Here is a 26,420-nt window from a genome sequence, read left to right as displayed (position 1 = left end):
ATTAAAGTATTGTCTGTATTTCTCAGAGATTACAGAATATAAGGACACGGGGATTGATTTACTAAGGCCCGATTGACACCTATGCAAATTGGATGCGGCTTACACTACATCCAACTCGCATGACATTTTAAAATACGTTCATTTGAATGAGGCTGGTTCACATACGTGCATTGCATTCGCACTCCGCATTGCCCAAAAAGAAGTGTGCTTTTTCTGGGCATTGTGGTGCGAATTGAAAGCACATTGGGGGTTATTAACTAAAGGCAAATTCACTTTGCATTACAAGTGCACTTGAAAGTACAATCGCTGTAAATTGCTGTAAATCGGGGAGACTCTGCAGATTTTATCCTCCAATCATGCGCAAGAAAAAATGCTTTTTCTGTATTTCCTTTGCATGTCCCCCTCAAATCTACAGCGACTGCACTTCCAAGTGCACTTGTAGTGCAAAGTGGATTTACCTTTAGTAAATAACCCCCATTATCTTCTATGGGAACGCATCTGATTCGCAGATGCATTCCGTTGTGAACCAGATAAAAACCTGACCTGATACTGATGTAAACCTGACCTGATACTGATCAAAAACGGATGTGAAACGCTGAACGACTACATTGTCAATTAGCTGCGTAAACAGAGCTTCAATTCACACCGCACATGTGCGAACCAAGCCTAAAGGGAAATAGATTGTGTACTTGGAAGTTCAGTTACTCCAGAGCTAAAGTATAACTAAAGGAAAAACTTTTTTTTTTTTTTAGTTTTGGAGAGGGATTAGAACACCTGTCAGTTTTTATAGCTGTCCATGTCCCCGTTAAGGTGATTCTCCTTCTCTATTTGTCCTGTATCATTGAGGCTGGGTTCACACTGCTGCGGCAGCGAGAACCGGATGTGATTCGCACCGCACTACAGTGCAAATCACATCTGATCTCTGTACGATGCGAGTTCAGCCATACAGATAGTATGGCTGAATTCGCATCGCACCCGCGGCAAACTCGCACGGGACCCTTTTTTTGGTCCACAGCAGAATCGGATCGCATGGGTGTTCACACCATGAGATCCAATTCCTGTCCGAGTTTGCAGATCGCACTGAGATATGCGAACTGATCTGGGGGTGTCATTAACATTTCACTGACACTCCCAGCAGTCCGCATAGGGCAGTGTGAACTGCCGGCGGGAGGCATGCGATGCGGGAAAACGCCGCGGATTTGCGGTGTTCCCGCATCGCTCCGGTGTGAACCCAGCCTTAAGGTGAAAGTTAAAGAAAATCCAAGAATTTTGGGTTATCCCCAGAAAAGTAATAGAGGGGAAATGTTCTAATGGGGACACTAGTTCTGGTGACCTGGGGGACCCCAAGGAATTGCCTAAATTTGCAGGAATTTCCTCTCACTTCCTGTTTGGCTATGGGACAGGAAGTAAAGGGAAATCTCTGCAATGGGACACAGATGGCGTAAATAAATGTGACGGGTTATAATGCTCTCTAAGGCTGGGTTTCCCGCATCCAATTCACAATAGCAGGAGATTTTGACCGGCTTTCTATGGCGCCAGTTCACATATCTCTGCAATGGGTTCTATGTGTTTTGTGCATCTTTAGGTCCGTTTCAGGTCCGAATTCAGCCCAAAATTCAGGCTGAAACCAGACCTGATACAGGAAACCAGCACGCACTGGACCCCTGCTGTGATCCGCATGCGGCTCATATGTGAACCGAGCCTTAAGGCCCCTTTCACACCAGTGGACTGATTGGGTCCGCCTGTCAGTTTTTCAGGTGGACCCAGTCAGACCATCCATTGTACTCTACAGGGTGGCGGATGTCCGCTGACACCCGCAGGGCATCCGATCCAACAAAATCTGCTGAAAACAGACGCAAGGTGATACATTCGCCATCTGTCCAGCTGGTCGGATGGATACGGACATGCAGTCCTTCTCCATCCGACTGCCCCATAGAGGAGAGCAGGCTGTGTCCGTGTCTGCTCTGCATAGTGTAATAGACATAGGCCTGTCATCCGCCTTCTCAGCAGGGGCGGATCCCACTTGGAGGATTCCCCCCATGTTAGAGGGGTCTTACTCTATTCAAAATGGAAAAAAAACAAATTCCCTTTAGTTCTACTTTAGTAAATGAAAGCTTCACTTTGCAAAGAATAACCAATCACATGCAAGGAAAAAAAAAAATGTTTTGCTTGCACATGATTGGATGATGGAAGTCAGCAGAGCTTCTGCTTTTTTATTAAGCTCTGTCTCGCTTGGTTTTAAACAACATTTTGTGTTTTCTGATTTGCCTAATATTGTAGTTTCTCTTTGCGATCCCTGAAGAAGGAATTAGACATATATATATAAATATTAATCCGTAACATGTTGGATATCAGGAGTATATTGGATAATGCTTTGATTATTTAGAATCTTCGGCTTCTTCCATGTACATCCTGCAAGAGTCTCTGCATATAATTTGCTGTTTTTTCTTGTGTTTTTTGTCTTTATTATTATTATAATGTATCAATAAAAATTGTATTTTATATATTTCTACTTTTTTTTTTTTTTTTGTACTGACCACATTTTAACCCCACCCACAAAGTCCCTTGGGGCATTCTTTTTCTATTGATCCTATACAAGTGGGGTGTGGTGGTGGTTATTTGTAATTGCTAGTTGATTTCTCCCTTTTTTGTTTATTAAAGAGGAGAGCCAGTTTAAAAAAAACATTTTTTAAAAGTCAGCAGCTGCAAACACTGTAGCTGCTGACTTTTAATAAGCAGACTTACCTGTCCAGAGCGCCTGCGATGTCGGCCGCCCGAGGCTGACCCGTCCCTCGGCTCTCGGGTCCCGGTGCCGCCATTTTAACTAAAGGAAACAGGCAGTGGAGCCTTGCGGCTGTTTCCTACTGTGCATGCGTGAGTCGCGCAGCGCTTTGTGAATGGGGCGCGCTGTACACACAGTCCCCAGAACACACAGTGCCCCATTACCCAGAAGATGCCGTGCGGAGGAGGAAGAGGCAGATTAGGGCGATGCGCCTAGCAACAGGCATTTCTGGTAAGTTAAAAAAAAATAATGTTTTGATTTTTTTTTTTTTCTAAATTTTTATGTATTTTTGTTTTTCAGGGTGGCCCTCCACTTTAAGCTCTGGAGCAATTGCACTTGTAGAGTGCACAGTCTATTTGCCTTTAGTAAATAAACATCACAATCTCTCACTGCTTCTGAGCCTGGCATCTGCACTCAGCCAGTCAGCCCACATCTCCCATCAGCCCTTGCAAAAGAGCTATGATATTAGCATGCGTTGCATTGACTACATTTCCCAGACTCCTCTACAGGGGGTCAACCGAGGAAGCTGCTGGGCAGGTGAGAAAACACGGATCTGAACAAGTTTTTGCAAACCTGTTGCCTAATATTTAGATTGTATAGAAGATGCTGACTTCTCATACAGTATGTGTGTGCAATTCACTGGGCATGCTGGGACTTGTGGCTCCACGTATGCTGCAGGACAGCAACAAGTTAGATAATCAATATACGGTAGATAGTAATAGACTGCGGACCAGAAGTGCAGGGCAGATACTATGTGACTGGTTGTAGTCTGTATAACGCTCCATGTACACTGGATGTCAAAATAACGTTATAAAAACGCCACTAGCTTTGCAGTGAGTCTGTCAACCTTTTTTTACCGTTTCTGCAATAGCGTTTATTAGCGTTAGGTTCACATTGGAGCGATCTGACATGTCAAGTCGCATGTCAAATCGGTGCGGCGCCGCACCGGTTCCCAAAAGTAGCTTCTGTACTACTTATGGCGACTTCAGGGTGCGATTTCCATAGACATCTGTGCAGCAACCCGCACAGATGTCTCTGAAATGCTCACCCCCCCGAAGTCAGGACTGACATGTGAAAATCAAATGATGTGCGTTCAGCTGAACTCGCCCGCTTTCATTCCCGCTGTCAGTGTGAACCTGGGCTGAACCTGATTTTGCATGCTAGGAATTTTAGTTGCACAACTCCATTCTAAAGTCCTAAAAAACAGACAAAAGACACGAGGGTTCATGCAACCACCTAGAACTTCACTCTCTCCATAAACATTGACTATTTTTAATTCTTATGCCTCTAGCATTAGTAAATAAGTAGGAAACTTTTTTTTTTTTTTTTTTTTTAGTTACTTCCTGGTTTCCATGCCTAGGCAAATTATGTCATACGCCCCAGGAGTCTTCGGTAGGGGAGAAGTGGATTTCTCCATTAAAGAGGAAGTAAACCCTGATGGGTTTACTTCCTCTTTGTCTCCCTGCAAAGGTAAAGCATAATAGGCTACTAATGCATCGCATAGTACCCAATTAAGTGTCACTTACCTGACACAGGAGCCAGCGATGTCACCGCTGTCCTCTGTAGCACGGAGCATCCATTTTCTTCCGGGTATCGATGCTCCGGCGCTGTGAGTGGCCGGAGCAGCGATGACATCATTCCCGTGCATGCGCACGGAAGCCACCACTAACCTCATGCGCCTTAGACAGCGGTCTTTTTGCAAATATCTCCTAAACCTTGTGGGTTTAGGAGATATTTCATGGACCTACAGGTAAGCCTAATCTAGTAAGGGTTTACAACCACTTTAAGTACACCCTCCTGCTTGCATGCTTGAGCTAAAGGCGGAGGGATTCCAGTAAGTAAATGCTACATGAATCATCTGGCTTTACTCAAGATGGCTGCTGCCAAAAACGCCCGGAGGTGTTTTTTCAAAGTGATTTCTCAACAAAATAAAGCGCGGTGACATGGATGGATTGGGGAGTTTGCTTTTTGAATATTAAAAATGAATAGTTTTTTTGGTTTGTAGTGATCAGATGAATATAGTTCCACTTTAATCAGCGCACCATAGACATGTATGCTCGCTCATCCATGTCTTTATGGACCTTGCTTTGTGCACTGGTCCAAATCATTTGGTGAAGGGGGGGATTATGGTTTGGGGTTGTTTTTCAGGGGTTGGGCTTAACCCCTTAGTTCCAGTGAGAGGGACCCTTAAAAGCTTCAGCATACCAAGACATTTTGGACAATTTCATGCTCCCAACTTTGTGGGAACAGTTTGGGGATGGCCCCTTCCTGTTCCAACATGACTGCGCACCAGTGTACAAAGCAAGGTCCATAAAGACACAGATGATGTCACAAATGCGCTTCGGGAAGAATGGTCAAACGTTTCCATAGACGCACTCCTAAACCTTGTGAAAAGCCTTCCCAGAAGAGTTGAAGCTGTTATAGCTGCAAAGGGTGGGCCAACACACAATCGGATTTTCCAACAACAAATGTTGGATGTGAGCCTGTTGGCAGAAAGTCTGACCGTGTGTATGCTCCATCGAACATTTGTTGTCGGACTTACTACCAACAAATGTTGGCTAGCAGGTTCTCAAATTTTCCGCCAACAAATTTTGTTGTCGGACTTTCTGATCGTGAGTACACAGGTCCGTCACACAAAAGTCCACGCGTGCTCGGAATCAATGCTCACCAAACACAACATTAGCAGAAGGAGCCCAAAGGGTGGCGCATGACTATTGAACTTCCTTTTTATTAGCTCGCCGTACGTCTTGTACGTCACTACGTTCGAAAATGTTGGCCGACATTCGTGTGACCGTATGAATGCAAGACAAATTTGAGCCTTCGAACAAAAATCCACGGTTTTGTTGTCGGAAAGTCCGATGGTGTGCACAGGGCAGAAGACTGGGATGCCATAAAAGCTCATGTGCCTGTAAAGGCAGGCGTCCCAATACTATTTACAATATAGTGTATGATGTTTATACATCATTTCATGGTAATGGGTGGGAAGGGTGCAAGTTATTACTTTATACCCTGGCACCCAACTGCACAGCCACAATTGTTGGATTTTAGTACAGATACACTCTTATATTATGAATCCATTTATTCCAAACCTCATACAGCTATTTTAGACCCCATTCACACTTGCGAATAAAGCCGCTAGCGATTACTTGCGGGAGACCCAGCAGGTGTTCTCGATGTTCAGCTACAGGTGGTAGCTCCATTGAAAGAAATGGGAGGCTGACATTTCTTCTTCTCTATATTCTTCATCGGTGTGAGTCCCAGCACCCAGAGGGAGCCAAATAGCTCACTTTACCAGCACAGGTACATTACCATGCCCAACGCCTCACCCTGCATTCTTCCCAGTGGAACCAGTTACAGGCTCCTTGGAAAGATTATTCACAGTAAGCCCTTGTACACACGGTCGGAGATTCCGTCGGAATGTGTCAGATCGGAGTGTTTTGTCGGATATTCCGACTGTATGTGGTCTGCATCGGACTGTTTCCATCGGAATATCCATCGGACCAACTCTTCCAACTTGCCGGGAATATTTTCCGACAAAATGCTCCGATCGGAACATACTCCGATCATGTGTAGAGAATTCCGATCGGACAAAGTGCCACGCATGCTCAGATCAAATTCCTACACCAAAGCTATTGGCTACTAGCGTGAACATAGTCCCGTCGTAACGAAATAACGTCATCACGTCGGATTTTCGGTCAACTTTGTCTGACCGTGTGTATACAACAGTTTCGGACAAAATCCGAAGGACAAAATCCGACGGATTTGGTAGTCAGAATCTCCGACCGTGTGTACAAGGGCTAAGAAGAGGTGGATCCAATCCATTTTCAACGTCTTTCTAGCATAAATTTACAGTGGACAACTTCTGCACCTGCAGCTTCTCACCAACACGGCAGCAGTTGTCGGGACTTTCCAAGGTGGGGCTGTCAAGGTCCTGTCCCCAGCTTCTTCCTATCCAGGGCACCAGAGTCTCTCCAGCTGGGGATTACCAACAATTGGGAACACTACATTTCTGTAAAATAGGCCCCACCAAGTACCATGGGGGGGCAGCTTTGAAGTCCCACCTCCATTCTGTCGACTTACTACCTGAATTCCTCCCACTCCCTCATATAACTCACTATTTCTCTATAGGAAAGGCACCACCTAGTGCCAAAAAACAGGAAGTGGCACCAACACGCTTTTACATCTGTGAGCTCCTGAACCTCTCCTTCCCCACACACACATTTCTGTTTGTTTATAACAAGCAGTGCACCTTAGTTGCAGTCATGTGCACTACTCTATGCTCACACTACAAAATCCCATTGTCCCCAGTCCATCACGAGAGCGGGGAAGAGGGGGCGGCTACATTTCTACATGCAGTAGGACCTTGGAGACTAATGCCGCGTACACACGACCGGACTTAGGTCCGACAGACTTTCGATGGAGTTCTGACGGAGTTCTGACAGAGTTCTGACGGACTTTCCGAATGAACGGACTTGGCCACACACAATCACACCAAAGTCTGACGGATTCGAACGTGATGACGTACGACCGGACTAGAATAAGGAAGTTCATAGCCAGTAGCCAATAGCTGCCCTAGCGTCAGTTTTTGTCCGTCGGACTAGCATACACACGAGCGGATTTCTCGGTAGAAACTGGGTCCAGCGGAGTTCTGGCGGAAAAATTTGAAACATGTTCCATTTCTAAAGTCTGTCAGACTTTTGCAAATCAAAAGTCCGCTGCAGCCCACACACGATCGAATAGTCTGCCGGAATTGTTCCGTCGGACCTTGGATGTTGAAAAGTCCGGTCGTGTGTACGCGGCATAAGAGTCCATTCACACGGGAAACTTTGGATCCGACTTGAAGTTGTCCAAAGTCCCGCGACATGATAAAATCAATGTAAGTGAACGAGAGCCTTCTTAATGCACACTACTGAAGTTGTTCCGACTTCAGAAAAGGTTCCTGTACTACTTCAATCCGACTTCTAGGTGACTTGTACCCATTGATTTCAATGGAAGTTTCCTCCAAGTCGAATCTCCTGTCTTAACTGAAGCAACTTTCCAGGAAGTAAAAATAGTTTTCTAGGCAAACCCCTCCCTCCCATAGAGCTCATTATTATGTGATTGGCCACTGGCAAAGTCCCCTGTCCTGGAGGCAACTTCAAGTTGCCTTGTAAGTTGCCCCAAGTCCCGCTGTGATTCATACTCAAGTCGTGTCCAAGTTGCCTCCCAAAGTCACGCTGGAAGTCATGTTGGCCCTGTGTGAATGGACTCTAAATGTAGCCACCCTCTAACAGGAAGTCAGATCCCATCAAACAAAAACATTGGAGATTTGGAGGCGGCTGAGATCAATAAAAGGGAATTATGCTTGACTAATCCTAATTGCCCTGACTTGTCCCGGAGGCCCCAAGAAAAGGCAGGGAGAAGAGCAGGGATTTAAAATCCCCGGACTGCTGCACCGGCTCTGTGGGCACTGACAGCTCATACCTCCCGGAGGTAAGTACAAGCGGGTATTGGTTAATCTTTTCATTTTTTTGTGAAAAGGTGAGCTTACATTTTTAAGGCGGTCCTTGTTACCTTTATGGCCCTAGGGCAGTTGTCAACTTATGAGATAAAGGGTCCCTCAAATGTGGCCCTTGACATCACCAAAGGGCCACAAATAATGTTCAATATATGTAATGCTTGAGAGGACTGTCAGAACGTGCAGACCTAATGGAGGAAATGAGGGTCAGAGAGAGTGGACAGGATACGTTGTTGGTTGGGGAGATTCTGCAGAAGACAATAAAAAACTGGGAACATATTACATGAGGATAGTAGAGATCAATACTGTTATCCTAATCGGTGTTCCCACTACAGACTGCTGAGGTTCAAGGGCCACACATCAGATACCAAAGGGGCGCAGAATATTCCTTTCTAAAACCCCAGCCACCAGGGCCCTGGGGTTTTAGATAGGAATACCATAGAACCTTGGATTACGAGCATAATCCGTTCCAGGAGAATGCTTGTAATCCAAAACACTTGCATATAAAAGCGAGTTTCCCCATAGAAGTCAATGGAAACAAAGATAATTCATTCCACATTGACCTCTATTGCATGCAATACCGCATGTGGCCAGAGGTGGGGAGGCGCCGGAGAGACTCGGACATACTTGGGGACAGCTCGGCTGAACTCGGAAGCCCTCGGGAACGGAGTATTTCTAATGCCGCGTACACGCGACCGGACTTTGACGGACTAGGTCTGACGGTCTTCCTGACAGACTTTTGGCAGAGGTCCGATGGACTTTCTGAACAAAACAGACTTGGCCACACACGACCGGACTAAGTCTGTTCGAAAGTCCGTTCATTAGAATGTGATGACGTAAACGGGACTAAACAAGGAAGTTCAATAGCTGCCCTTGCGTCATATTTGGTCCGTCGGACTAGCATACAGAAAGAACGGTTTTCCAGATTTTTAGATTTGAAACATGTTTTATTTCTAGGCCCATCAGACTTTTGGGGGAAAAAAAAGTCAGCTGGAGCCCACACATGATCGAATTGTCCGATGGATTCCGGTCTGCCAGAAAGTCCGATTGTGTGTACGTGGCATAAGTGTTTCCGAGTATTTCCAAACGGCTCCGAACCGTTCCGAGTGTCACCGGCGCCCCCCACACCTCTGGCCAAATGCAGTACTGCACACCACATTAGCTTGAATTCTCTTGGTTTTGTGAGACAACACTCACAAACTGAGTCAGGACTAAAAAAAAAGTTGCTCGTCTTTCAAAACACTTGTTAACCGCATTACTCGTTAACCAAGGTTCCACTGTATTCTGTTGCGTGGAAATATGCCGTGCATGTATGATGCACGCACAAAATTCCAAAGTCCTTGGGACCTGCATTGCAGTTTAGTTCCAGCTCAAAGAGAACTTTTTAATCTTACAGCTGCATTCTTGAGCACTGACTTTTGTACATTGAAGGGTCAGTGACCGTTCTGCTGATTGAGGAGAATCCGGCTTTTCTGGATCTCAGTAAGCAGTTCTTCCCAGTCTTCTACTGTTAACTGGTGTCAGGGCTCTTTCTCCTGTACCCGCTCACCGCTCCACACTGCCAACCACGGGCAACATCAGCTTTGGTTGAACGGTTTTTGTTTCGGTGCAATCAAGTTGCTTTTTTTGATTACACAACGCCAGCACTAATCCTGTTTACTGCAGAAAGAAAGAATCGATCGAACTTCTGTCATCATACCCATAAATGCCAGTGAAGAAGGTTAATGATACGGTCATGTAATAAATAACAAAGTCCAACTTTGTATGAGACTGTATATGAACAGGAAGAAGTCAGCACATTTTAAAAAATAATTTTACAACAGTTCACACTTAACTGATAACATACAGTGCCTTGAAAAAGTATTCACACCCCTTGAAATTTTCCACATTTTGTCATGATACAACCAAAAACGTAAATGTATTTTATGTGATAGACGCCAACACAAAGTGGCACATAATTGTGAAGTGGAAGAAAAATAAGTGGTTTTCAAATTATTATCTTTTTGATTACAAATATATATGTGAAACGTATGGGGGGCATTTATATTCAGCCCCCCTGGGTCGTTGTCCTGCTGGAAGGTGAACCTCCGCCCCAGTCTCAAGTCTCAGGCTTTCTTCTAATGCCGCGTACACACGATCGGAATTCCGGACAGAAAAAGACCGATGAGAGCTTTTCATCAGAAAATGCGATAGTATGTATGCTCCATCGGAATTTTGCTGGGCGAATTTCCGCCAACAAAAGATTGAAAGCATGTTCTCAATTTTTCCAACGGAAAATGTTTTTATCGGAAATTCCAATCGTGTGTATGCAGTTCCCACATGCAAAAAATCACGCATTGCTCAGATTCAACTACGAGATGGAATCTATTGGCTACTGGCTATTGAACTTCCTTTTTCTAGTCCCGTCATACATGTTGTACGTCACCGCATTCTAAACGATCTGAATTTGGTGTGACCGTGTGTAGGCAAGACAGCTTGACGAGAATTTCCCGATTGTGTGTATGCGGCATAAGATTACTATTTATTTGGCTCCACCATCTTCCCATCACTTCTGACCAGCTTCCCTGTCCCTGCTGATGTTGAGTTAGTTTTCCGTCACACATAGCATTTTCCTTTTAAGCCAAAAAGTTCAATTTTGGTCTCATCTGACCAGAGCATCTTCTTCTATATGTTTGCTGTGTCCCCCGCATGTCTTCTCACAAACTGCAAACGGGACTCCTTATGGATTTCTTTCAACAATGGCTTTCTTCTTGCCACTCTTCCATAAAGGCCAGATTTGTGGAGAGCACGTCTAAAGCCTCGTATGCACGCTTAGATTTTTGGACAATCGAACGTCCGTTTTTTTTTGTGGCATGCTAGTTTCATGTCCAAAGTGAAGCGGTTACTCGTACTATGAAAATTTTCGTACAACAGAATATGTCAGATTTTGCAAAAGTATTTGACACAGTTCCCCAAAAAACGTTTACTGTACAAAATAAGGTTGGTTGGCATGGACCATAGGGTGAGTACATGGATTGAAAACTGGCTACAAGGGCGAGTTCAGAGGGTGGTGATAAATGGGGAGTACTCAGAATGGTCAGGGGTGGGTAGTGGGGACCCCCAGGGTTCTGTGCTGGGACCAATCCTATTTAATTTGTTCATAAACGATCTGGAGGATGGGGTAAACAGTTCAATCTCTGTATTTGCCTACAATACTAAGCTAAGCAGGAAATAACTTCTCCACAGGATGTGGAAACCTTGAAAGAAGATCTGAACAAATTAATGGGGTGGGCAACTACATGGAAAATGAGGTTTAATGTGGAAAGATGTAAAATAATGCAAAATATGAATGCAATCTATACACTGGGGGTTGAACTTCTGGGGGAATCTAGGATGGAAAAGGACCTGGGGGTCCTAGTAGATGATAGGCTCAGCAAGCAAGCAACCAAGCTGCTGCCAACAAAGCAAACAGAATATTGGCATTAAAAAGGGGATCAACTCCAGAGATAAAACGATAATTCTCCCGCTCTACAAGACTCTGGTCCGGCCGCACCTGGAGTATGCTGTCCAGTTCTGGGCACCAGTCCTCAGGAATGATGTACTGGAAATGGAGCGACTACAAAGAAGGGCAACTAAGCTGATAAAGGGTCTGGAGGATATTAGTTATGAGGAAAGGTTGCGAGCACTGAACTTATTCTCTCTGGAGAAGAGGCGCTTGATTTCCATTTGGAAATACCGTACTGGTGACCTCGCAATAGGGATAAAACTTTTTTGCGGAAGGGAGTTTAACAAGACACGTGGCCACTCATTAAAATTAGAAGAAATGAGATTTAACCTTAAACTACATAGAGGGTTCTTTACTGTAAGAGCGGTAAGGATTTGGAATTTTATTCCACAAGCGGTGGTCTCAGCGAGGAGCATCAATAGTTTCAAAAAACTATTAGATAAGCACCTGAGCGACCGCAACATACAGGGATATACAATGTAACACTGACATATAATCACACACATAGGATGGACTTGTGTCTTTTTTCAGCCTCGCCTACAAATTTTTCCATCTGATTTTCGTATTGTGTGTACAGGCCTTCATAGTTGTCCTGTGGACAGATTCTCCCACCTGAGCTGTGGATCTCTGCAGCTCCTCTAGAGTTACCATGGGCCTCTTGTTTGCTTCTCTGATGAATGCTCTCCTTACCCGGCCTGTCAGTTTAGGTGGACAGCCATGTCTTGGTAGGTTTGCACTTGTGCCATACTCTTTCCATTTTCAGATGATGGATTGAACAGTGCTCTGTGAGATGTTCAAAGCTTGAGAATTTTTCTTATAACCTAACCCTGCTTTATACTTCTCCACAACTTTATCCCTGACCTGCCTGGTGTGTTCCTTGGCATTCATGATGCTGTTTATTCATTGAGGTTCCCTAACAAACCTCCCAAGGGCTTCACAGAACAGCTGTATCTATACTGAGAGTAAATTACACACAGGTGGACTTTATTTACTTATTAGTTGACTTCAGAAGGCAATGAGGTATTCAGGAATATGACAATAGTGGCACTAAAGTTAGTGTATTTAAATCTGTTAATACATTTAAACCTTTTTGGCACTAGGGGCTGGTTTCATGGCAGACAATTTTTCCCAAGGACTGGCAGGGGTGGAAGGGTCGGGGGATGGGATATTCATGAAGTCTGTCCTTGGTCCCCCTTCACAGCAGAGTCCCCCCTTTATATGAGTGTCCACAGTGCCCCTTTACAGTGCAGTCCCCTTCACATCACAGGGCCCCTTTGCAGTTCCCTGCCAGTGTCATTTTTACATTGATCAGTGCATTTTTATAGCACTAATCAATGTAATAATGTCACTGATCCCCAAGAAGTTTCATTTGGGGTCAGATTTGTCTGCCGCAATGTCGCAGTCCCACAAAAAATTGCAGATCGCGGCCATTACTAGTAAAGACAATAAAAAAAAATTAAAAGTCCCTAAACCTATCCCATAGTTTAAAGAAAAAGGGAAAACACAGCGCTGTATCTAACTAGCAAAAAAAAGCTGCCAACACTTCAAACAAACAAAGTTAAACAATTTAGAACAGCAAATAGTGTAGCGCTACTTTAAGTGAATGTGTAATCACAAGAAAAAAATCCGTATACAATCATAAATGATAGTAAATAAAGTCCTCTGTAATGTGACTGGTGCACAAAAAATTGTGATAAAACTTCTTCAAAAGAAATAGACGTTTCACTGGTCGAGTGCAACCCAATGTATCAACTTGTCTGAAGAGATCTAGAAGGTGGGTAAAATACTCTTCCCAGATATGTTGGACTCACACGGTCTTGCGACGGTTGAGTCAGAAGCGCTTAGGGTCCAGACCTAGGACCAGATGGTAGGTTGGTGGTGGTCAGACCGGATATCAAGAAGACTCCAAACGACGGAGGACCCTGGGGGGCGTCTCTCATCTTTTATGCCCCTGTTGAAGACACTCTTTGTCGAAACGCGTCGGGCTCGCATCTGGCACCCCACATTGCTTTTATCCTGTTCTTTTGTGATCACCAGTCATAACTTTTATCTATTTTTATGACCTTTTAATAAAACCTGATGGTTAATATTTTTTGACCTGCACCATTTGGAGCTTTCTTTTTTATTTTTTGTCTTAATTTCTACAAACCCCCTCCCCCTTCATTTGGGGTTGGAATTCCAACTGAGCTACATCCGATTTGGATAATCTGAGGAACATTCCGAAGAACATCCTGAGAGACGCCCCCCAGGGTCCTCCGTCGTTTGGAGTCTTCTTGATATCCGGTCTGACCACCACCAACCTACCATCTGGTCCTAGGTCTGGACCCTAAGCGCTTCCGACTCAACCGTCGTAAGACCGTGTGAGTCCAACATATCTGGTAAGAGTATTTTACCCACCTTCTAGATCTCTTCAGACAAGTTGATACATTGGGTTGCACTCGACCAGTGAAACGTCTATTTCTTTTGAAGAAGTTTTATCACAATTTTTTGTGCACCAGTCACATTACAGAGGACTTTATTTACTATCATTTATGATTGTATACGGATTTTTTTCTTGTGATTACACATTCACTTAAAGTAGCGCTACACTATTTGCTGTTCTATCCCATAGTTTGTAGACGTGATAACTTTTGCGCAAACCAATCAATATACGCCTATTGCAATTTATTTCTATTTATTTATTTTATTTATTTATTTTTTATTATTTTTTTTTTTTTACCAAAAATATGTAGAAAAACATTTATCAGCCTAAACTGATCAATAAATGTGTTTTTGTTTTTTTGTTTTTTATATTTTGTTTTTGGGTGTGTACTATAGCAAAAAGTAAAAAAATATTTTTTTTTTTGCAAAATTGTCGCTCTTTGCTTGTTTATAGCGCAAAAAATAAAAACCGCAGAAGTGATCAAATAGCACCAAAAAAGCTCTATTTGTGAGGAAAAAAGGGACATCAGTTTTGTTTGGGTACAACCTAGCACGACCGCGCAATTGTCAGTTAAAGCGACGCAGTGCCGTATCGCAAAAAAAGGCCTGGTCATTGAGGGGGCAAATCCTGCCAGTCCTTAGGTGGTTAAAGCAGTAGTATACTAGCACTAAAGAAGATGCATACTAGCACATTATGATATTAACTTGCAGAGGACCGGATTTTTTTTTTCTCTTTTTTTGAGTGTAGAGTTTACCACCGCTTTAACATTACCCTCCCCCCAGATTGACAATGCTGCTGTGGCTCCTCTTGTCATTCCTCCAGAGTTTTGCCTCACTAATACAGGAGGTGTGTCAGTGGCCAGATCATCAGGGGAAAAAAGCCAAAGAAAAAAAACAAAACAAATGCAGCCACCACATCTAATTGGTAAGCTGCAATATATTACATTTTTGGTTTTGAGTTTATTACCACTTTAGCGGTGACATTTATGGCATAGTTACATTGATCCAGCTTGGCATGGTTTTGGCATTGGTCTACCTTGGCACATTGTAAGTATGCATATCTTATGCCGCAGGGGCCAGTGGGGGGGACACTAGTAGTCAGCGCCGGGACAGAGATAGCCATGATCCTCAAGGTCCTGTGCCAAGCAGCTGCCCTCTGCACACTAAAGCCTTTTACACACTATGAGGTTTTTTTTTTTTAGTTCGACCCAACGGAAACAAAAAAAAAAACGTATGGCTCCGGCCAGCCGCTGTACTAACTATGCGATCTCCCCACTAAGCTGTTGTGTTCTGACGGGGGGACTCCCCCCCCCCAGCCACAACAATCCAATCAGCGCTCTCCACCATTGGCTAAAAGTGCTGATCGGGAGTCGATCGGCTTCTGGTTTTCCAGCATGCTCGTCCATCAGAAGCTGGCCAAACGTTTTGTCTGATTGGATGCAGTGGAAAGGAGGGGCAGTGATTTTACAATCTCCACTACATCCAACCAGAAAATGCCTTGTATTTATTGCCCATGGTGTTCAGGCACAGGACGTGGAAGATTGCGTATTTCTGTGTAGTAGCACCAACTTTTACAGTGATTGTTAACCTCCGGTATTACATACGCGTTGTTTGGGGAAAGGAAAAAAAAAAGATACGCGTATTTACATGCCATGCCAAGCTGGATCAATGTAACGAATATCATACCCGGCTTCAGCTTTAAGGTGTATGTAACATGTGCCCCCTGGTGTGCGTTGTGCAAAGCGCTTGGATTTTCTTTTTAAATTATATTGCACTTGAAACTTCATTTCACTCTTGTGTGCAGCAGCACTTCGCAGTGCGTTATGGAACATCGCAAACGTGCTGCGCAAAAGTGTGACTCCTTCTACTGAAGCAATAAAGACGGATTCCTTGTCTATGCGTTGAGACCATCGCAACCCAAACAGGGCCAGTGTGAATGAAATCAAGATACCGCTGGATTCTGCTGTCTCCAGTATTATATCGGGTCACCATAATGTGGCTGGTTATGTTGTGTGGTTGAGCTCTTGTATTCTCCAGGGCATGTCATCGATCAGATTGATTTTCACTTATCACTTACCTTATCATGTCTGCAGTGGAAGTGTTTGTTGATGTAAAGTCACAGCCAGCAGTTGGTCCAGGACACACAGCGCCCCCTGCTGTGCATAGGAGATCATTATTATTGACTTTAACCACTTGCTTCCTGGGCACCTAAAACCCCCTTCCTGCCCAGACCAATTTTCAGCTTTTAGCGCTGTCACTCTTTGGAAGACAATCGTGCGGTCATACAACACTGTACCCAAATTACATTTTTATCATTTTTTCCCCCCAAAAATAGAGCTTTGGAAGTATTTGATCACCTCTTGTTAAAAAAAAAAAAATTAAAAAAGAATGATTTAAAAAAATAAATAAATACAAAACCGTTTTATATTTTGTTAATACATTTTGCAAACAGGTAATTTTTCTCCTTCATTGATGTGCACTGATAAGGTGGCAGCAATGGGCACAGATAGGCGGCACTGGTGGGCACAGATAGGCGGCATTGGTGGGCACTGATGAGGTGGCATTGGTGGGCACTGATGAGGTGGCATTCATGGGCACTGATGAGGTGGCACTGAAGGGCATTGATAGGTGGCACTGAAGGGCACTAATAGGTGGCACTGATGGGTGGCAGTGTTGGGCACTGGGTGGCAGTGATGGGCACTAATCGGCACTGGTAGGTGACACTGATAGGCAGCGCTGCTAGGTGGCTCTGATGAGGCACTGATTGGCACCACTGGTGGGCATTGACAGGTGGCACTTACTACTGTGGGCACTGCGGGCACTGATTCATGGCACTGGCAGGTGGTACTTGTGGGCACATATGAGGCAGCTTCGCTTCTTCCTCTTCAGGATCGATGTCCCTTCAAACAGAAGCCAACGATCGGCTTTTTTTCTTCTCGCGCCATTTAGCGAGAGAAGAAAAAAGACGATTATACCGATCCTCTGTTTACATCACGTGATCAGCTGTCATTGACTGACAGCTGATCACATGGTAAGGGGCCGGGATTGGCCCCTTACTCACATCTGTGATCACCCGAGTCTCATTGAGGTGGGTGATCACAGGGCGCCGCGCACCCCCTTCAGTTCGCGCCCAGCTGTGAAGCCGCAATCTGTCACAGCCAGGCGCCCACAGTTGCAATAACGGTGCCGTGGAGAGGAGGGGGAGAAGAGCGAGGCTTCGGGCACCCGTGTCGCGGGACAGATTAGTGTCCGTTTATTAATAAACTGAAAAAAAGACTGGAACTCCACTTTAAAGTGTATCTCCACTTTTGTTGAAAAAAAAAAAAACATTCCCCTTTGAGTGATCTCTGTACATTTACAAGGATTTTAACAAACTTTGTTGCAGATTCCTACCTTTTTGTTATTCTGAAGAAATCCCTGTGTGTTTCTCTGTGTCCATGTGAAAGTGAATCTAATAGGAGTGGTTTCATAATTATCAATCAGCTGCAGGGCACTAATGAGGCAAGCTGCTGGGCCTGCATCCATTTAGTCGTGTTGCTATTGGGAGTATCTCAGCAACAATGACATTTTTGTTGCAAGGAATGCCTGAAATCTGAATTGTATCTGAGTGCAGACTTTTGCGAAAATCTGTGAGCCAATCACTACTGAGGCTGTCTGTGTCAGAGGTGCTGCCTTGTGGATCCTGTAGCAGCGGTCGGCTAGTGGTATGTCCGCGGGAGAGGGGGGGCGTGGCTTGGGTCGGCACTCGCTACGTAAGTAAGCCCCCCCCTTTTTTTTTGCCAGACATTGCTGCCACCTGCCAGGTGCCCTTGATGGGGCCGGGCCCAGTATATCAGGACCAGTTGTGCTGCCCTATCAGCGGCCCTGGACACTAGAGATGGGCTCGGGCGTGTTCGTGTTCCTAGTCCCAATCCACCTGCCTCATCCTGAAGGGATCGGGCGGGTGGGCTGGGATCCCGAACATGCCCAAGCCCATCTCTCGCAATCACCCAAGCGGGAAATGACAGAACACCTCCAGGTAGCCATGTTGCATTGCACTTTCAGAAAATTACGGAGCGATTATAAGCGTATATTGATTGGTTTGCTCAAAAAAATTATAGGGGATATATTTATGGCATATTTTTTTTTTTTAGTTTACTGCGATATTGCGGCGGACAGATCAACACTTTTTACACTTTTTTGTTTTTTTGGACCAGTGACATTTATACAGCAGTCAGAGCTAAAAATAGCCACTGATTACTGTTTAAATGTCACTGGCAAGGAAGGGGTTAACACTAGGGGCGATGGTTGTAAACTTGCAGATATTTTTTTTTGTTTTAAACCTGTAAGGCAAAAGGCATAATGAGCCGGTATGCACCGCATACCGGCTCATTATGAAATACTTGCCTTATAACGAGGCGTCGGCAGGTGATCTCGGTCCACGCTGAGGGAGCTGACATTTTCCCTCGGCGTGTCTTCCAGGTATCGCGGCTCCGGCGCTGTGAGTGGCCGAAGCTGCAATGTCGCCACTCCCACGCATGCGTGTGGGAGACTTCATTCCGGCAAGATCCGGCAGATATTCTTTTTACCTACAGGTGAGCCTTATTATAGGCTTACCTGTAGGTCAAAGTCAAAAAATAACATTACTACCACTTTAAAGTAAAGACCTGCAAAACAAAGGCATAATGAGCTAGTATGCATAGCATACTAGCTCATTATGTAATACTCACCTGAGATCGAAGCCCACGCTGCCATGCCCGTACACCGCTCCGGAGGCCGACATTATTCCCTGGGGTTACTTCCAGGCATTGCGGCTCCGGCGCTGTGATAGGCCAGAGCCATGATGATATCACTCCCGTGCATGTGCACGGTAACGGCACACTCACTGAAGCAATGGCATGTACGTGGCTTTGCTTTAGTTTGTGTCAGTGCGCATGTGCAGGTTTAGGAGATATCCTGGGTAGCTACAAGTAAGCCTTATTATAGGCTTACCTGTAACACAAAGTGGTCTGTAAGGGTTTACAACCACTTTAAATGTTCCCTGGGAGGTGTTTCTAACTGTGGGGGGGGGAGTGGACTGCCTGGGAGTAGAGAGAAATTGCTGTTCCTGATACTAGGAACAGCAGATCTCTCTCTACTTCACTGACAGAACGAGAATCTGTTTGTTTACATTGACAGATCCCCATTCCGACTCTCTGAGGAGGGATCACAGGTCATCGACGGATATTGCAGCCGCCTGCTCCAGCGTCACGCGGTGCCCCCTATAGCTCTTAAAGTGGCTGACGTACACCTACGGCGGTCTGCGCAGCCATGCCAACCTGCCGCAGTATAATGACGGCGGCTGGTCAGTAAGAGGTTAAAAATGGTGGTGCCAAAAAGAAATGTCATCAATGGGTCTCTCTGCTTTTCTATGCAATGCAGACAGATCCTGGCTGGTGGGAGGAGCCAGCAAGGTGCCGTTCTTAGCTTCCTGAACCATCACAGCACCCTGCATCAGTACTCCTCTCAGGAGCCCTCGTGTAAATATCAAAATGCCTTGATGGGCAAATGTCACTCTGGAGGAGTGGGTGTTCCTAGGGAGACTGTATTTGCATGCCACCCTCCATCCAATGAATGAAAGGGGCAGGCTGGGAACTGACTGGGTGGGCTCTGTCTGACTTGCTGCAGCTTCTAATGCCCACTGTGATAAGCTCACAGTGTGCAGAGGAAATCAGAGTAAGCTATTTAAGTACGGGAAAGGAACCTGTACAACTGTGCAAGACTGAAGGAGAGGTCAGGTGTAAAGAAAATAGTTATAGTTCGGCTTTAACGTATTTGTCTCTAACTTAAAACCTAATACTACACGTCCATCGAGGACTCCCCAGTCCACAAGGTGACAACGCTGCAGTAATTTCACTGCAGAACACACAGCGTTGTCAACCTGCTACAGGAAGTGGATAATGAACAGAACTTCTAGCAGCACCAAGAGGTCATCTGCCGGTACTGCAGCTTCAGAGATATTAGGCGTGAATAAATGAAACCACATTTCTAGTATCTCTTTATCTGTTATCGTCGTGGATTTGCATTCTGTTCCCGATGTATTTCTGTTTGCTGAAACAGTTGATATGACAGAAGCATCTGAAAATAACTGAGCGGGAGCAGATTGTTGTGCCGCGTAGGAGAATCTGTTCCTTCAGAATTCCATTTCAGGGTCTGGGGCGCAGGTTTGCGTTGGCAGTTTTTTGCATCTCATTGGCATTTTGTTCCTGGAAGATGAAATCTGATGAAGAGAATGGGGAGACCGCAATACAAGACGAGAAATGAGCTGCTAATTATCTCTCGCCCTTTACCTATCCGTACAAATCTGCATTTCTACATTTTATTTTCTAGGAGAAAGGATAAAATAAAACATGATCGTATTATATATTTCTATAAAGCAGGCCTGTCCAAACTTTCTAAACAAAGGGCAGTTTCTACTTCAGTTTGTGACCAGTGGCAGTAGAAATGCCCCAGCATTAGTAAACAGTACCTCAGGCTTGGTGGTCAGTGGGAGTAAAAAATGTACATGGAACCCGTGGTTAGTAGGTGGAGGAATGGTGCCCCATCATTGGTGTTAGTGGTAGGAATGGTGCCCCATCATTGGTGCCAGTGGTAGGAATGGTGCCCCATCATTGGTGTCAGTGGTAGTGGTAGGAATGGTGCCCCATCATTGGGGTCATTGGTAGTGGTAGGAACAGTGCCCCATCATTGGTGTCAGTGGTAGGAACGGTGCCCCATCATTGGTGTCAATGGTAGGAATGGTGCCCCATCATTGGTGTCAGTGGTAGGAATAGTGCCCCATCATTGGTGTCAGTGGTGGGAATGGTGCCTCATTATTGATGTCAGTGGGAGCAATAGTATCTCCTCACTGGTGTCAGTGGGAGAAAGAGTGCCCCATCATTGGCGTCTGTGGTAGGAATAGTATCCCATCACTGGTGTCAGTGGGGGGAATTATGCCCCGTCGCTGGGGCCATTGAAAGGCAAAGTGCCTCAACGTTGGAATCAATGGGAGGAATAGTGCTCCATCATTGGTATTAGTAGGAGGAATTGAACTGTATCTTTGGTATTAATAAGGGGAATAGTGCCCCATTGTATAAGTGTCAATGGGAGGAATAGTGCCCGTCATTGGTATCAGTGGGAGGAATAACTTTCCATCATTGGTATTTAGTGGGAGGAATAATGCCTCATCACTGGTGTTAGTGGTAGGAATAGTACTCCTTCATGTCAGAGGGACGAATTATATGCCCTTTGGAAAGCATAGAGCCCCTCATAATTGGTGTCAGTGGGAGGAATAATGCTCCATCATTGGTATTAGTAGGAGGAATAGTGCCTTATCATTGGTGTCGGTAGTAGAAATTATGCCCCATCATTGGAAGGCATAGTGCCCCATGGTTTGTGTTAGTGAGAGGTATAGTGCCCCACCATTGATGTCAGTGGGAAGCATAGTGCCACATCGTTGGTGTAAGTGGGAGGACTTGTAATTCCACAAGAGCTGGAGGGTCGAAAATTGTCTACACTTGTGGAGGAAAATTTAGAAAGTCCATGAAGATTTCATTATTTTATGTGTCCCTATGAAGGAGATTTTGCCTCACTTCCTGTCCAGGTTATTGGTATCATAAAGAACAGAAACATGCTAATCCTTTCCGTATTATCCTGTTAAAGCTGGTGCCGTGACTGCTGCCCCAGGTTTCTTGTTCCAGGATGGCTCCTTCCTCTATGGAACCACCCTTGCATGCAGGGACTAGAGTTGTGTCGTCCTACACTGTGTACACCAATATAAACACACAGCCCCATAGCCTATGATGGCAAGGTACTCCCCTGCTCTTCCCTCTCCTTCTCCCTCTATTCTCCAAGCTAACAGCCTGACTCCAGACAGCACTGTTCATGCTTTCCTGTGAAGACCGGAAGTTCAGGGAAGCAACACTGACAGAGCAGGAGCCAGCGGCATTGAAAGTTTTAAGCTTCAAGTGCTAGGGTAAGAATTTTACCAAATGTATTACAGGGGGTGGGGAATAGTTAGTTTATTGTGCTCAATGTGTTAAAGAGAAAGTAAACCCTGATGGGTTTACTTCCTCTTTGTCTCCCTGCAAAGGTAAAGCATAATTGGCTACTATGCATCGCATAGTAGCCCATTATGTGTCACTTACCTGACACAGGAGCCAGTGAAGTCACCGCTGTCCCCTCTTCCACGGAGCCTGCGTTGTGATTGGCCAGAGCCGCCATGATCTCACTCCCACGCATGCGCACGGGAGCCGCCACTAACGGTCGCCGTTAGCAACGGCATGCTCAGTGCGCCTGCGCGCCATAGACAGCGGTGTCTGTCTTTTTGCAAATATCTCCTAAACTGTGTAGGTTTAGAAGATATTTCTTGCACCTACAGGTAATCCTTAATCTAGGCTTACCTGTAGGTCAAAGTGGTTTGTAAGGATTTACAACCACTTTAAGCTAAAAACATTTGAAATTTGAATACTACTCTGACTGAAGGTATGTTAATGCATAGCATAATATGCTTGCGTATGACCCCTTTCACACTGGGGTGCTTTGCAGGTGCTACAGCCAAAAAATATCGCCTGCAAAGCGCCCTGAAAGAGCCGCCCCTGTGTCTCCAATGGGAAAGCCCCGAGGGCTTCCACACTGGAGCGGCGCGGTGGCAGGACGCTATCAAAAATACCTGCTAGCGGCATCTTTAGAGCGTTAAAGGAGCTGTGCATACATCGTTCCTCCACCTCTCCTGTCCATTGAGATCAATGGGGAAGCGCGGCTATAACGCAGACAAAGTGCTGCTGTAACAGTGCTTTGCGGGTGGTTTAAACCCTTTTTTCGGCTGCTAGCAGGGAGGGGGTTAAATATACCCTGCTAGCGGCTGAATACATCTGCAAATACGACGGTAAAGTGCTGCTATTTTTACCCCCGCCCTAGTGTGAAAGGGGCCTTAAAGCTGCGCAACAGCATGACCCCGGCCTCGGGGTAATTACAACACGAACTCCTGCTTATCACAATATATATAACATAGGTGCAATTTGTGCTTATCATTTGACATTTGTGCAGTGCATGTGTGTTTTAGGTGTAATACATCTTTCTGTTTATTGCCCTCCTATAACAGAGATAAGAAGTCTGCAGATAACACAGGAAGATGGTATAGAGGGTTGACTATGGATAGTTCTTCTTTCTGCTATGGAAACACGGGATATATGGAGCCTTGTGCTCTCCATGAACAGGACAAAGGTAAGTGAATAAAGTCCAGAGAGATAGCATTGTAGTGTACAGCTCTGATTTGCAGTGCGGCATTCTGATTATTGGTGCTGAGCTGTGTGCCTTGTGGGCCTCGGCGTCCGGCTTAAATCCAGCAACAGACAGACGCACGCGTTCTTCCAGATCTCCTGGCACTTGGGTGGCCGTGGTGAGTGGATTTGTAAACCTTTTTGAGCTTCAACACACATACATATGCCCTATGCCACATGTTTGCAATAGGGTGTGCACAGGAGTGATGGAGTGCTATATATATATATATATATATATATATATATATATATATATATATATATATATATATATATATAATGGCATCCAGTCCTAGAACCCATACACACTATTAGATTTTCTGCAGATTTCTGTCCTCAGATTTACCCAAACCATATAATATGAGGCCAAACTTTAACCACTTAAAGTGGAAGTCCAGCTGAAATTTTTTTTAATTTTTTTTTAAAGTCAGCATCTACAAACACTGTAGCTGCTGACTTTTAATAAAAATGTATAAAAAATGTAACTTACCTGTCCAGGGCGCCATTAGAACTAAGGGAAGCAGGCAGTGGTGTCTTGCAGCTTCACTGCCCGTTTCCTACTGCGAGTCGCGCTGCGCTTTGTGAATGGACGGCTGTGTTCTGGGACACACACAGTTCCCAGAACACAGCGCGCCCCATTCCCCAGAAAACAACGCGAGGAGGAGAAGAACGAAGATCACCACGGAGTAGGAAGTGGCAGATTAGGACGATCTGCTTAGCAACAGCCATTTCTGGTAAGTAAAAAAAACATTTTTTTTCCTTTTTTATTTATTTTTCAGATTTTTATGTAATTTTTTTTTTTTTTTTTTTTTTTAGGGTGGACTTCTACTTTGTAAACTTGTTTACAAGTTAAAAACATTTTTTTTTTGCTAGAAAATTGCTTAGAACCCCCAAACATTATACATTTTTTTTCTAACACCCTATAACCCTTTAACAGCTTCAACTCTTCTGCTAAGGCTGTCCACAAGGTTTAGGAGTGTGTCTATGGCAGGGATATACAATTAGCGGACCTCTAGCTGTTGCAAAACTACAAGTCCCATCATGCCTCTGTCTGTGGGTGTCATGCTTGTGGCTGTCAGTCTTGCTATGCCTCATGGGACATATAGTTCTGTAACAGCTGGAGGTCCGCTAATTGCATATCCCTGCTCTATGGGAATGTTTGTCCATTCTTCCAAAAGCGCATTTGTGAGGTCAGGCACTGATGTGGACGAGAAGGCCTGGCTCGCAGTCTCCACTCAAATTCATCCTTTAGGTGTTCTATCGGGTTGAGGTCAGGACTCTGCAGGCCAGTCAAGTTCCTCCACCCCAAACTCACTCATCCATGTCTTTATGGACCTTGCTTTGTGAAATGGTGCGCAGTCATGTTGGAAGGGGCCACCCTCAAAGTTGGGAGCATGAAATTATCCAAAATGTCTTGGTATGCTGATACCTTAACCGGTTCCCGACCGGCGCACGCCGATGTACGTTGGCAGAATGGCACGGGCAGGCATATTGGCATACAAGTACGTCCAATCTTTAATGCCGCCCTGCATGTATGCCTGCGGACTTGATCGCCACGGGCATACCCGCAATCGTCTCACGGGGCGGCTGAACGGAGAAATTGTGTTGTAAACAGCATTTCCCCATTCTCCCTAGCAACTAGTGACGCTGATCTCTGCTCCATGTGATTGGAGCAGAGATCAGTGTTCACTAAATGAAAGCCCAGCCCCCCACAGTTAGTAACACACCCCTAGGAACACTTAACCCCTACACTATTTTTTTTTTACATCTGTCTCTGAAATGTCCCTTACCGACATCCTTTTGGTCTAAAAATCCCGAGATTATAGCTGCCCCACCTCTCCAGTAGCCAATAGAAACATGTCTGTGTATACTGTGTGATTGTATACTGTGTGTGTATATTGTGTGGCCCCATAATCTCTGATTGCCTGGGGGCCCCATAATCTCCTATTGCCCAGGGGCCCCATAATCTCCTATTGCCCAGGGGCCCCATGAGTTGTCAGTCCGCCCCTGAGTACAAGCCATATAAAGCACAGGAGTATTGGAAGCTGACATTATAACTACAGTATCTCACAAAAGTGAGTACACCCCTGACATTTTTGAAAATATTTTATTATATCTTTTTCATGTGACATCACTGAAGAAATTACACTTTGCTATTTTCGTGTTCGATTAATCAATTTTTTTTAAAATCGATTAATCAACTAATTTAGATTAATTATAACGCACGTACAGATCCAACTACTTTTAGCTGATCTCCTTGCATTGCAACTCTGCATTAGTCAGTGGTAAATGTGGTATACACTATATACAATCACCCGTCACTAGTTCGTTTCCACAATCCATGACTTAACTTCACAGTTCACACAAATAAATTTTAAATTCAAACTGTAGCACTGACGTAAGTAATCTTTTTTTCCACAGTAGCGTGACAATCCCTCCACCTCCGGTCTAACTAATCACTCTCACCTTATGGCATGGACCCCTGTGCAAACAGGTGGTCATGCAGGTGGGTATCAAAGGGTTAACACAGACCATAAACTTCGCTCACGTCTCCTTAGATCGCAGCAAGTACACCAGGTCATGGGTAGAAAGAAAAGATCTAAGTGCTCACCGCTTAAGTATAAGATTACATTTTTATGTTCCAACAAAAACTACTCACATAAAGATGATAAAAACACAGCATGGAAAGCCGATAATCGTGTTAGTTCCCTAGGGCAGCAACGGGTGACGTCATGCGTAGCTCCTCCCCCCCCGTACGCTTTACGTTCAATCAGAACTTCAACGTCACCGGACTCCTCCCCTTTCCCTTCGTTAGCAGACGGAGGCACTTGGGGAAGGGGGGAGGAGTCCGGTGACGGCGATGTCCGTGACATCACCAAATCTCCGACGGAACTCCCTGAAGACCCGGAAGCCGGCGGAGAGGTGAGTCGATCAAAAGAATTAATTGACTAATTGATT

The 26,420-nt window shown here is 45.0% G+C and overlaps 1 protein-coding gene across 4 annotated transcripts in view; it reads left to right on the top strand.

Annotated features, from left to right (window-relative positions):
• The first annotated feature begins 3,207 nt into the window (after positions 1 to 3,207).
• LOC143923868 (peroxisomal N(1)-acetyl-spermine/spermidine oxidase-like) overlaps positions 3,208 to 26,420 on the top strand; it is a 46,644-nt gene continuing 23,431 nt past the window's right edge. Inside the window, exons 1-2 of one of the 4 annotated variants that reach the window (XM_077447797.1) lie at positions 3,208 to 3,319; positions 23,285 to 23,406. In XM_077447797.1, the coding sequence (XP_077303923.1) occupies positions 23,334 to 23,406 (73 nt within the window). In that variant the 5' untranslated portion in view covers positions 3,208 to 3,319; positions 23,285 to 23,333. Of the gene's footprint in view, positions 3,320 to 23,284; positions 23,407 to 23,430; positions 23,582 to 25,883; positions 25,957 to 26,420 lie in introns of those variants that run through there. The other 3 variants (XM_077447799.1, XM_077447798.1, XM_077447800.1) reach the window with 3 other exon arrangements.

The sequence above is a fragment of the Lithobates pipiens genome, unplaced genomic scaffold, assembly GCF_037356315.1.
Source record: "Lithobates pipiens isolate NorthernLeopardFrog02 unplaced genomic scaffold, aLitPip1_a1.2 Scaffold_22, whole genome shotgun sequence".
NCBI lineage: Eukaryota > Metazoa > Chordata > Amphibia > Anura > Ranidae > Lithobates > Lithobates pipiens.
This window is presented reverse-complemented; position numbering and strand designations above follow the sequence as displayed.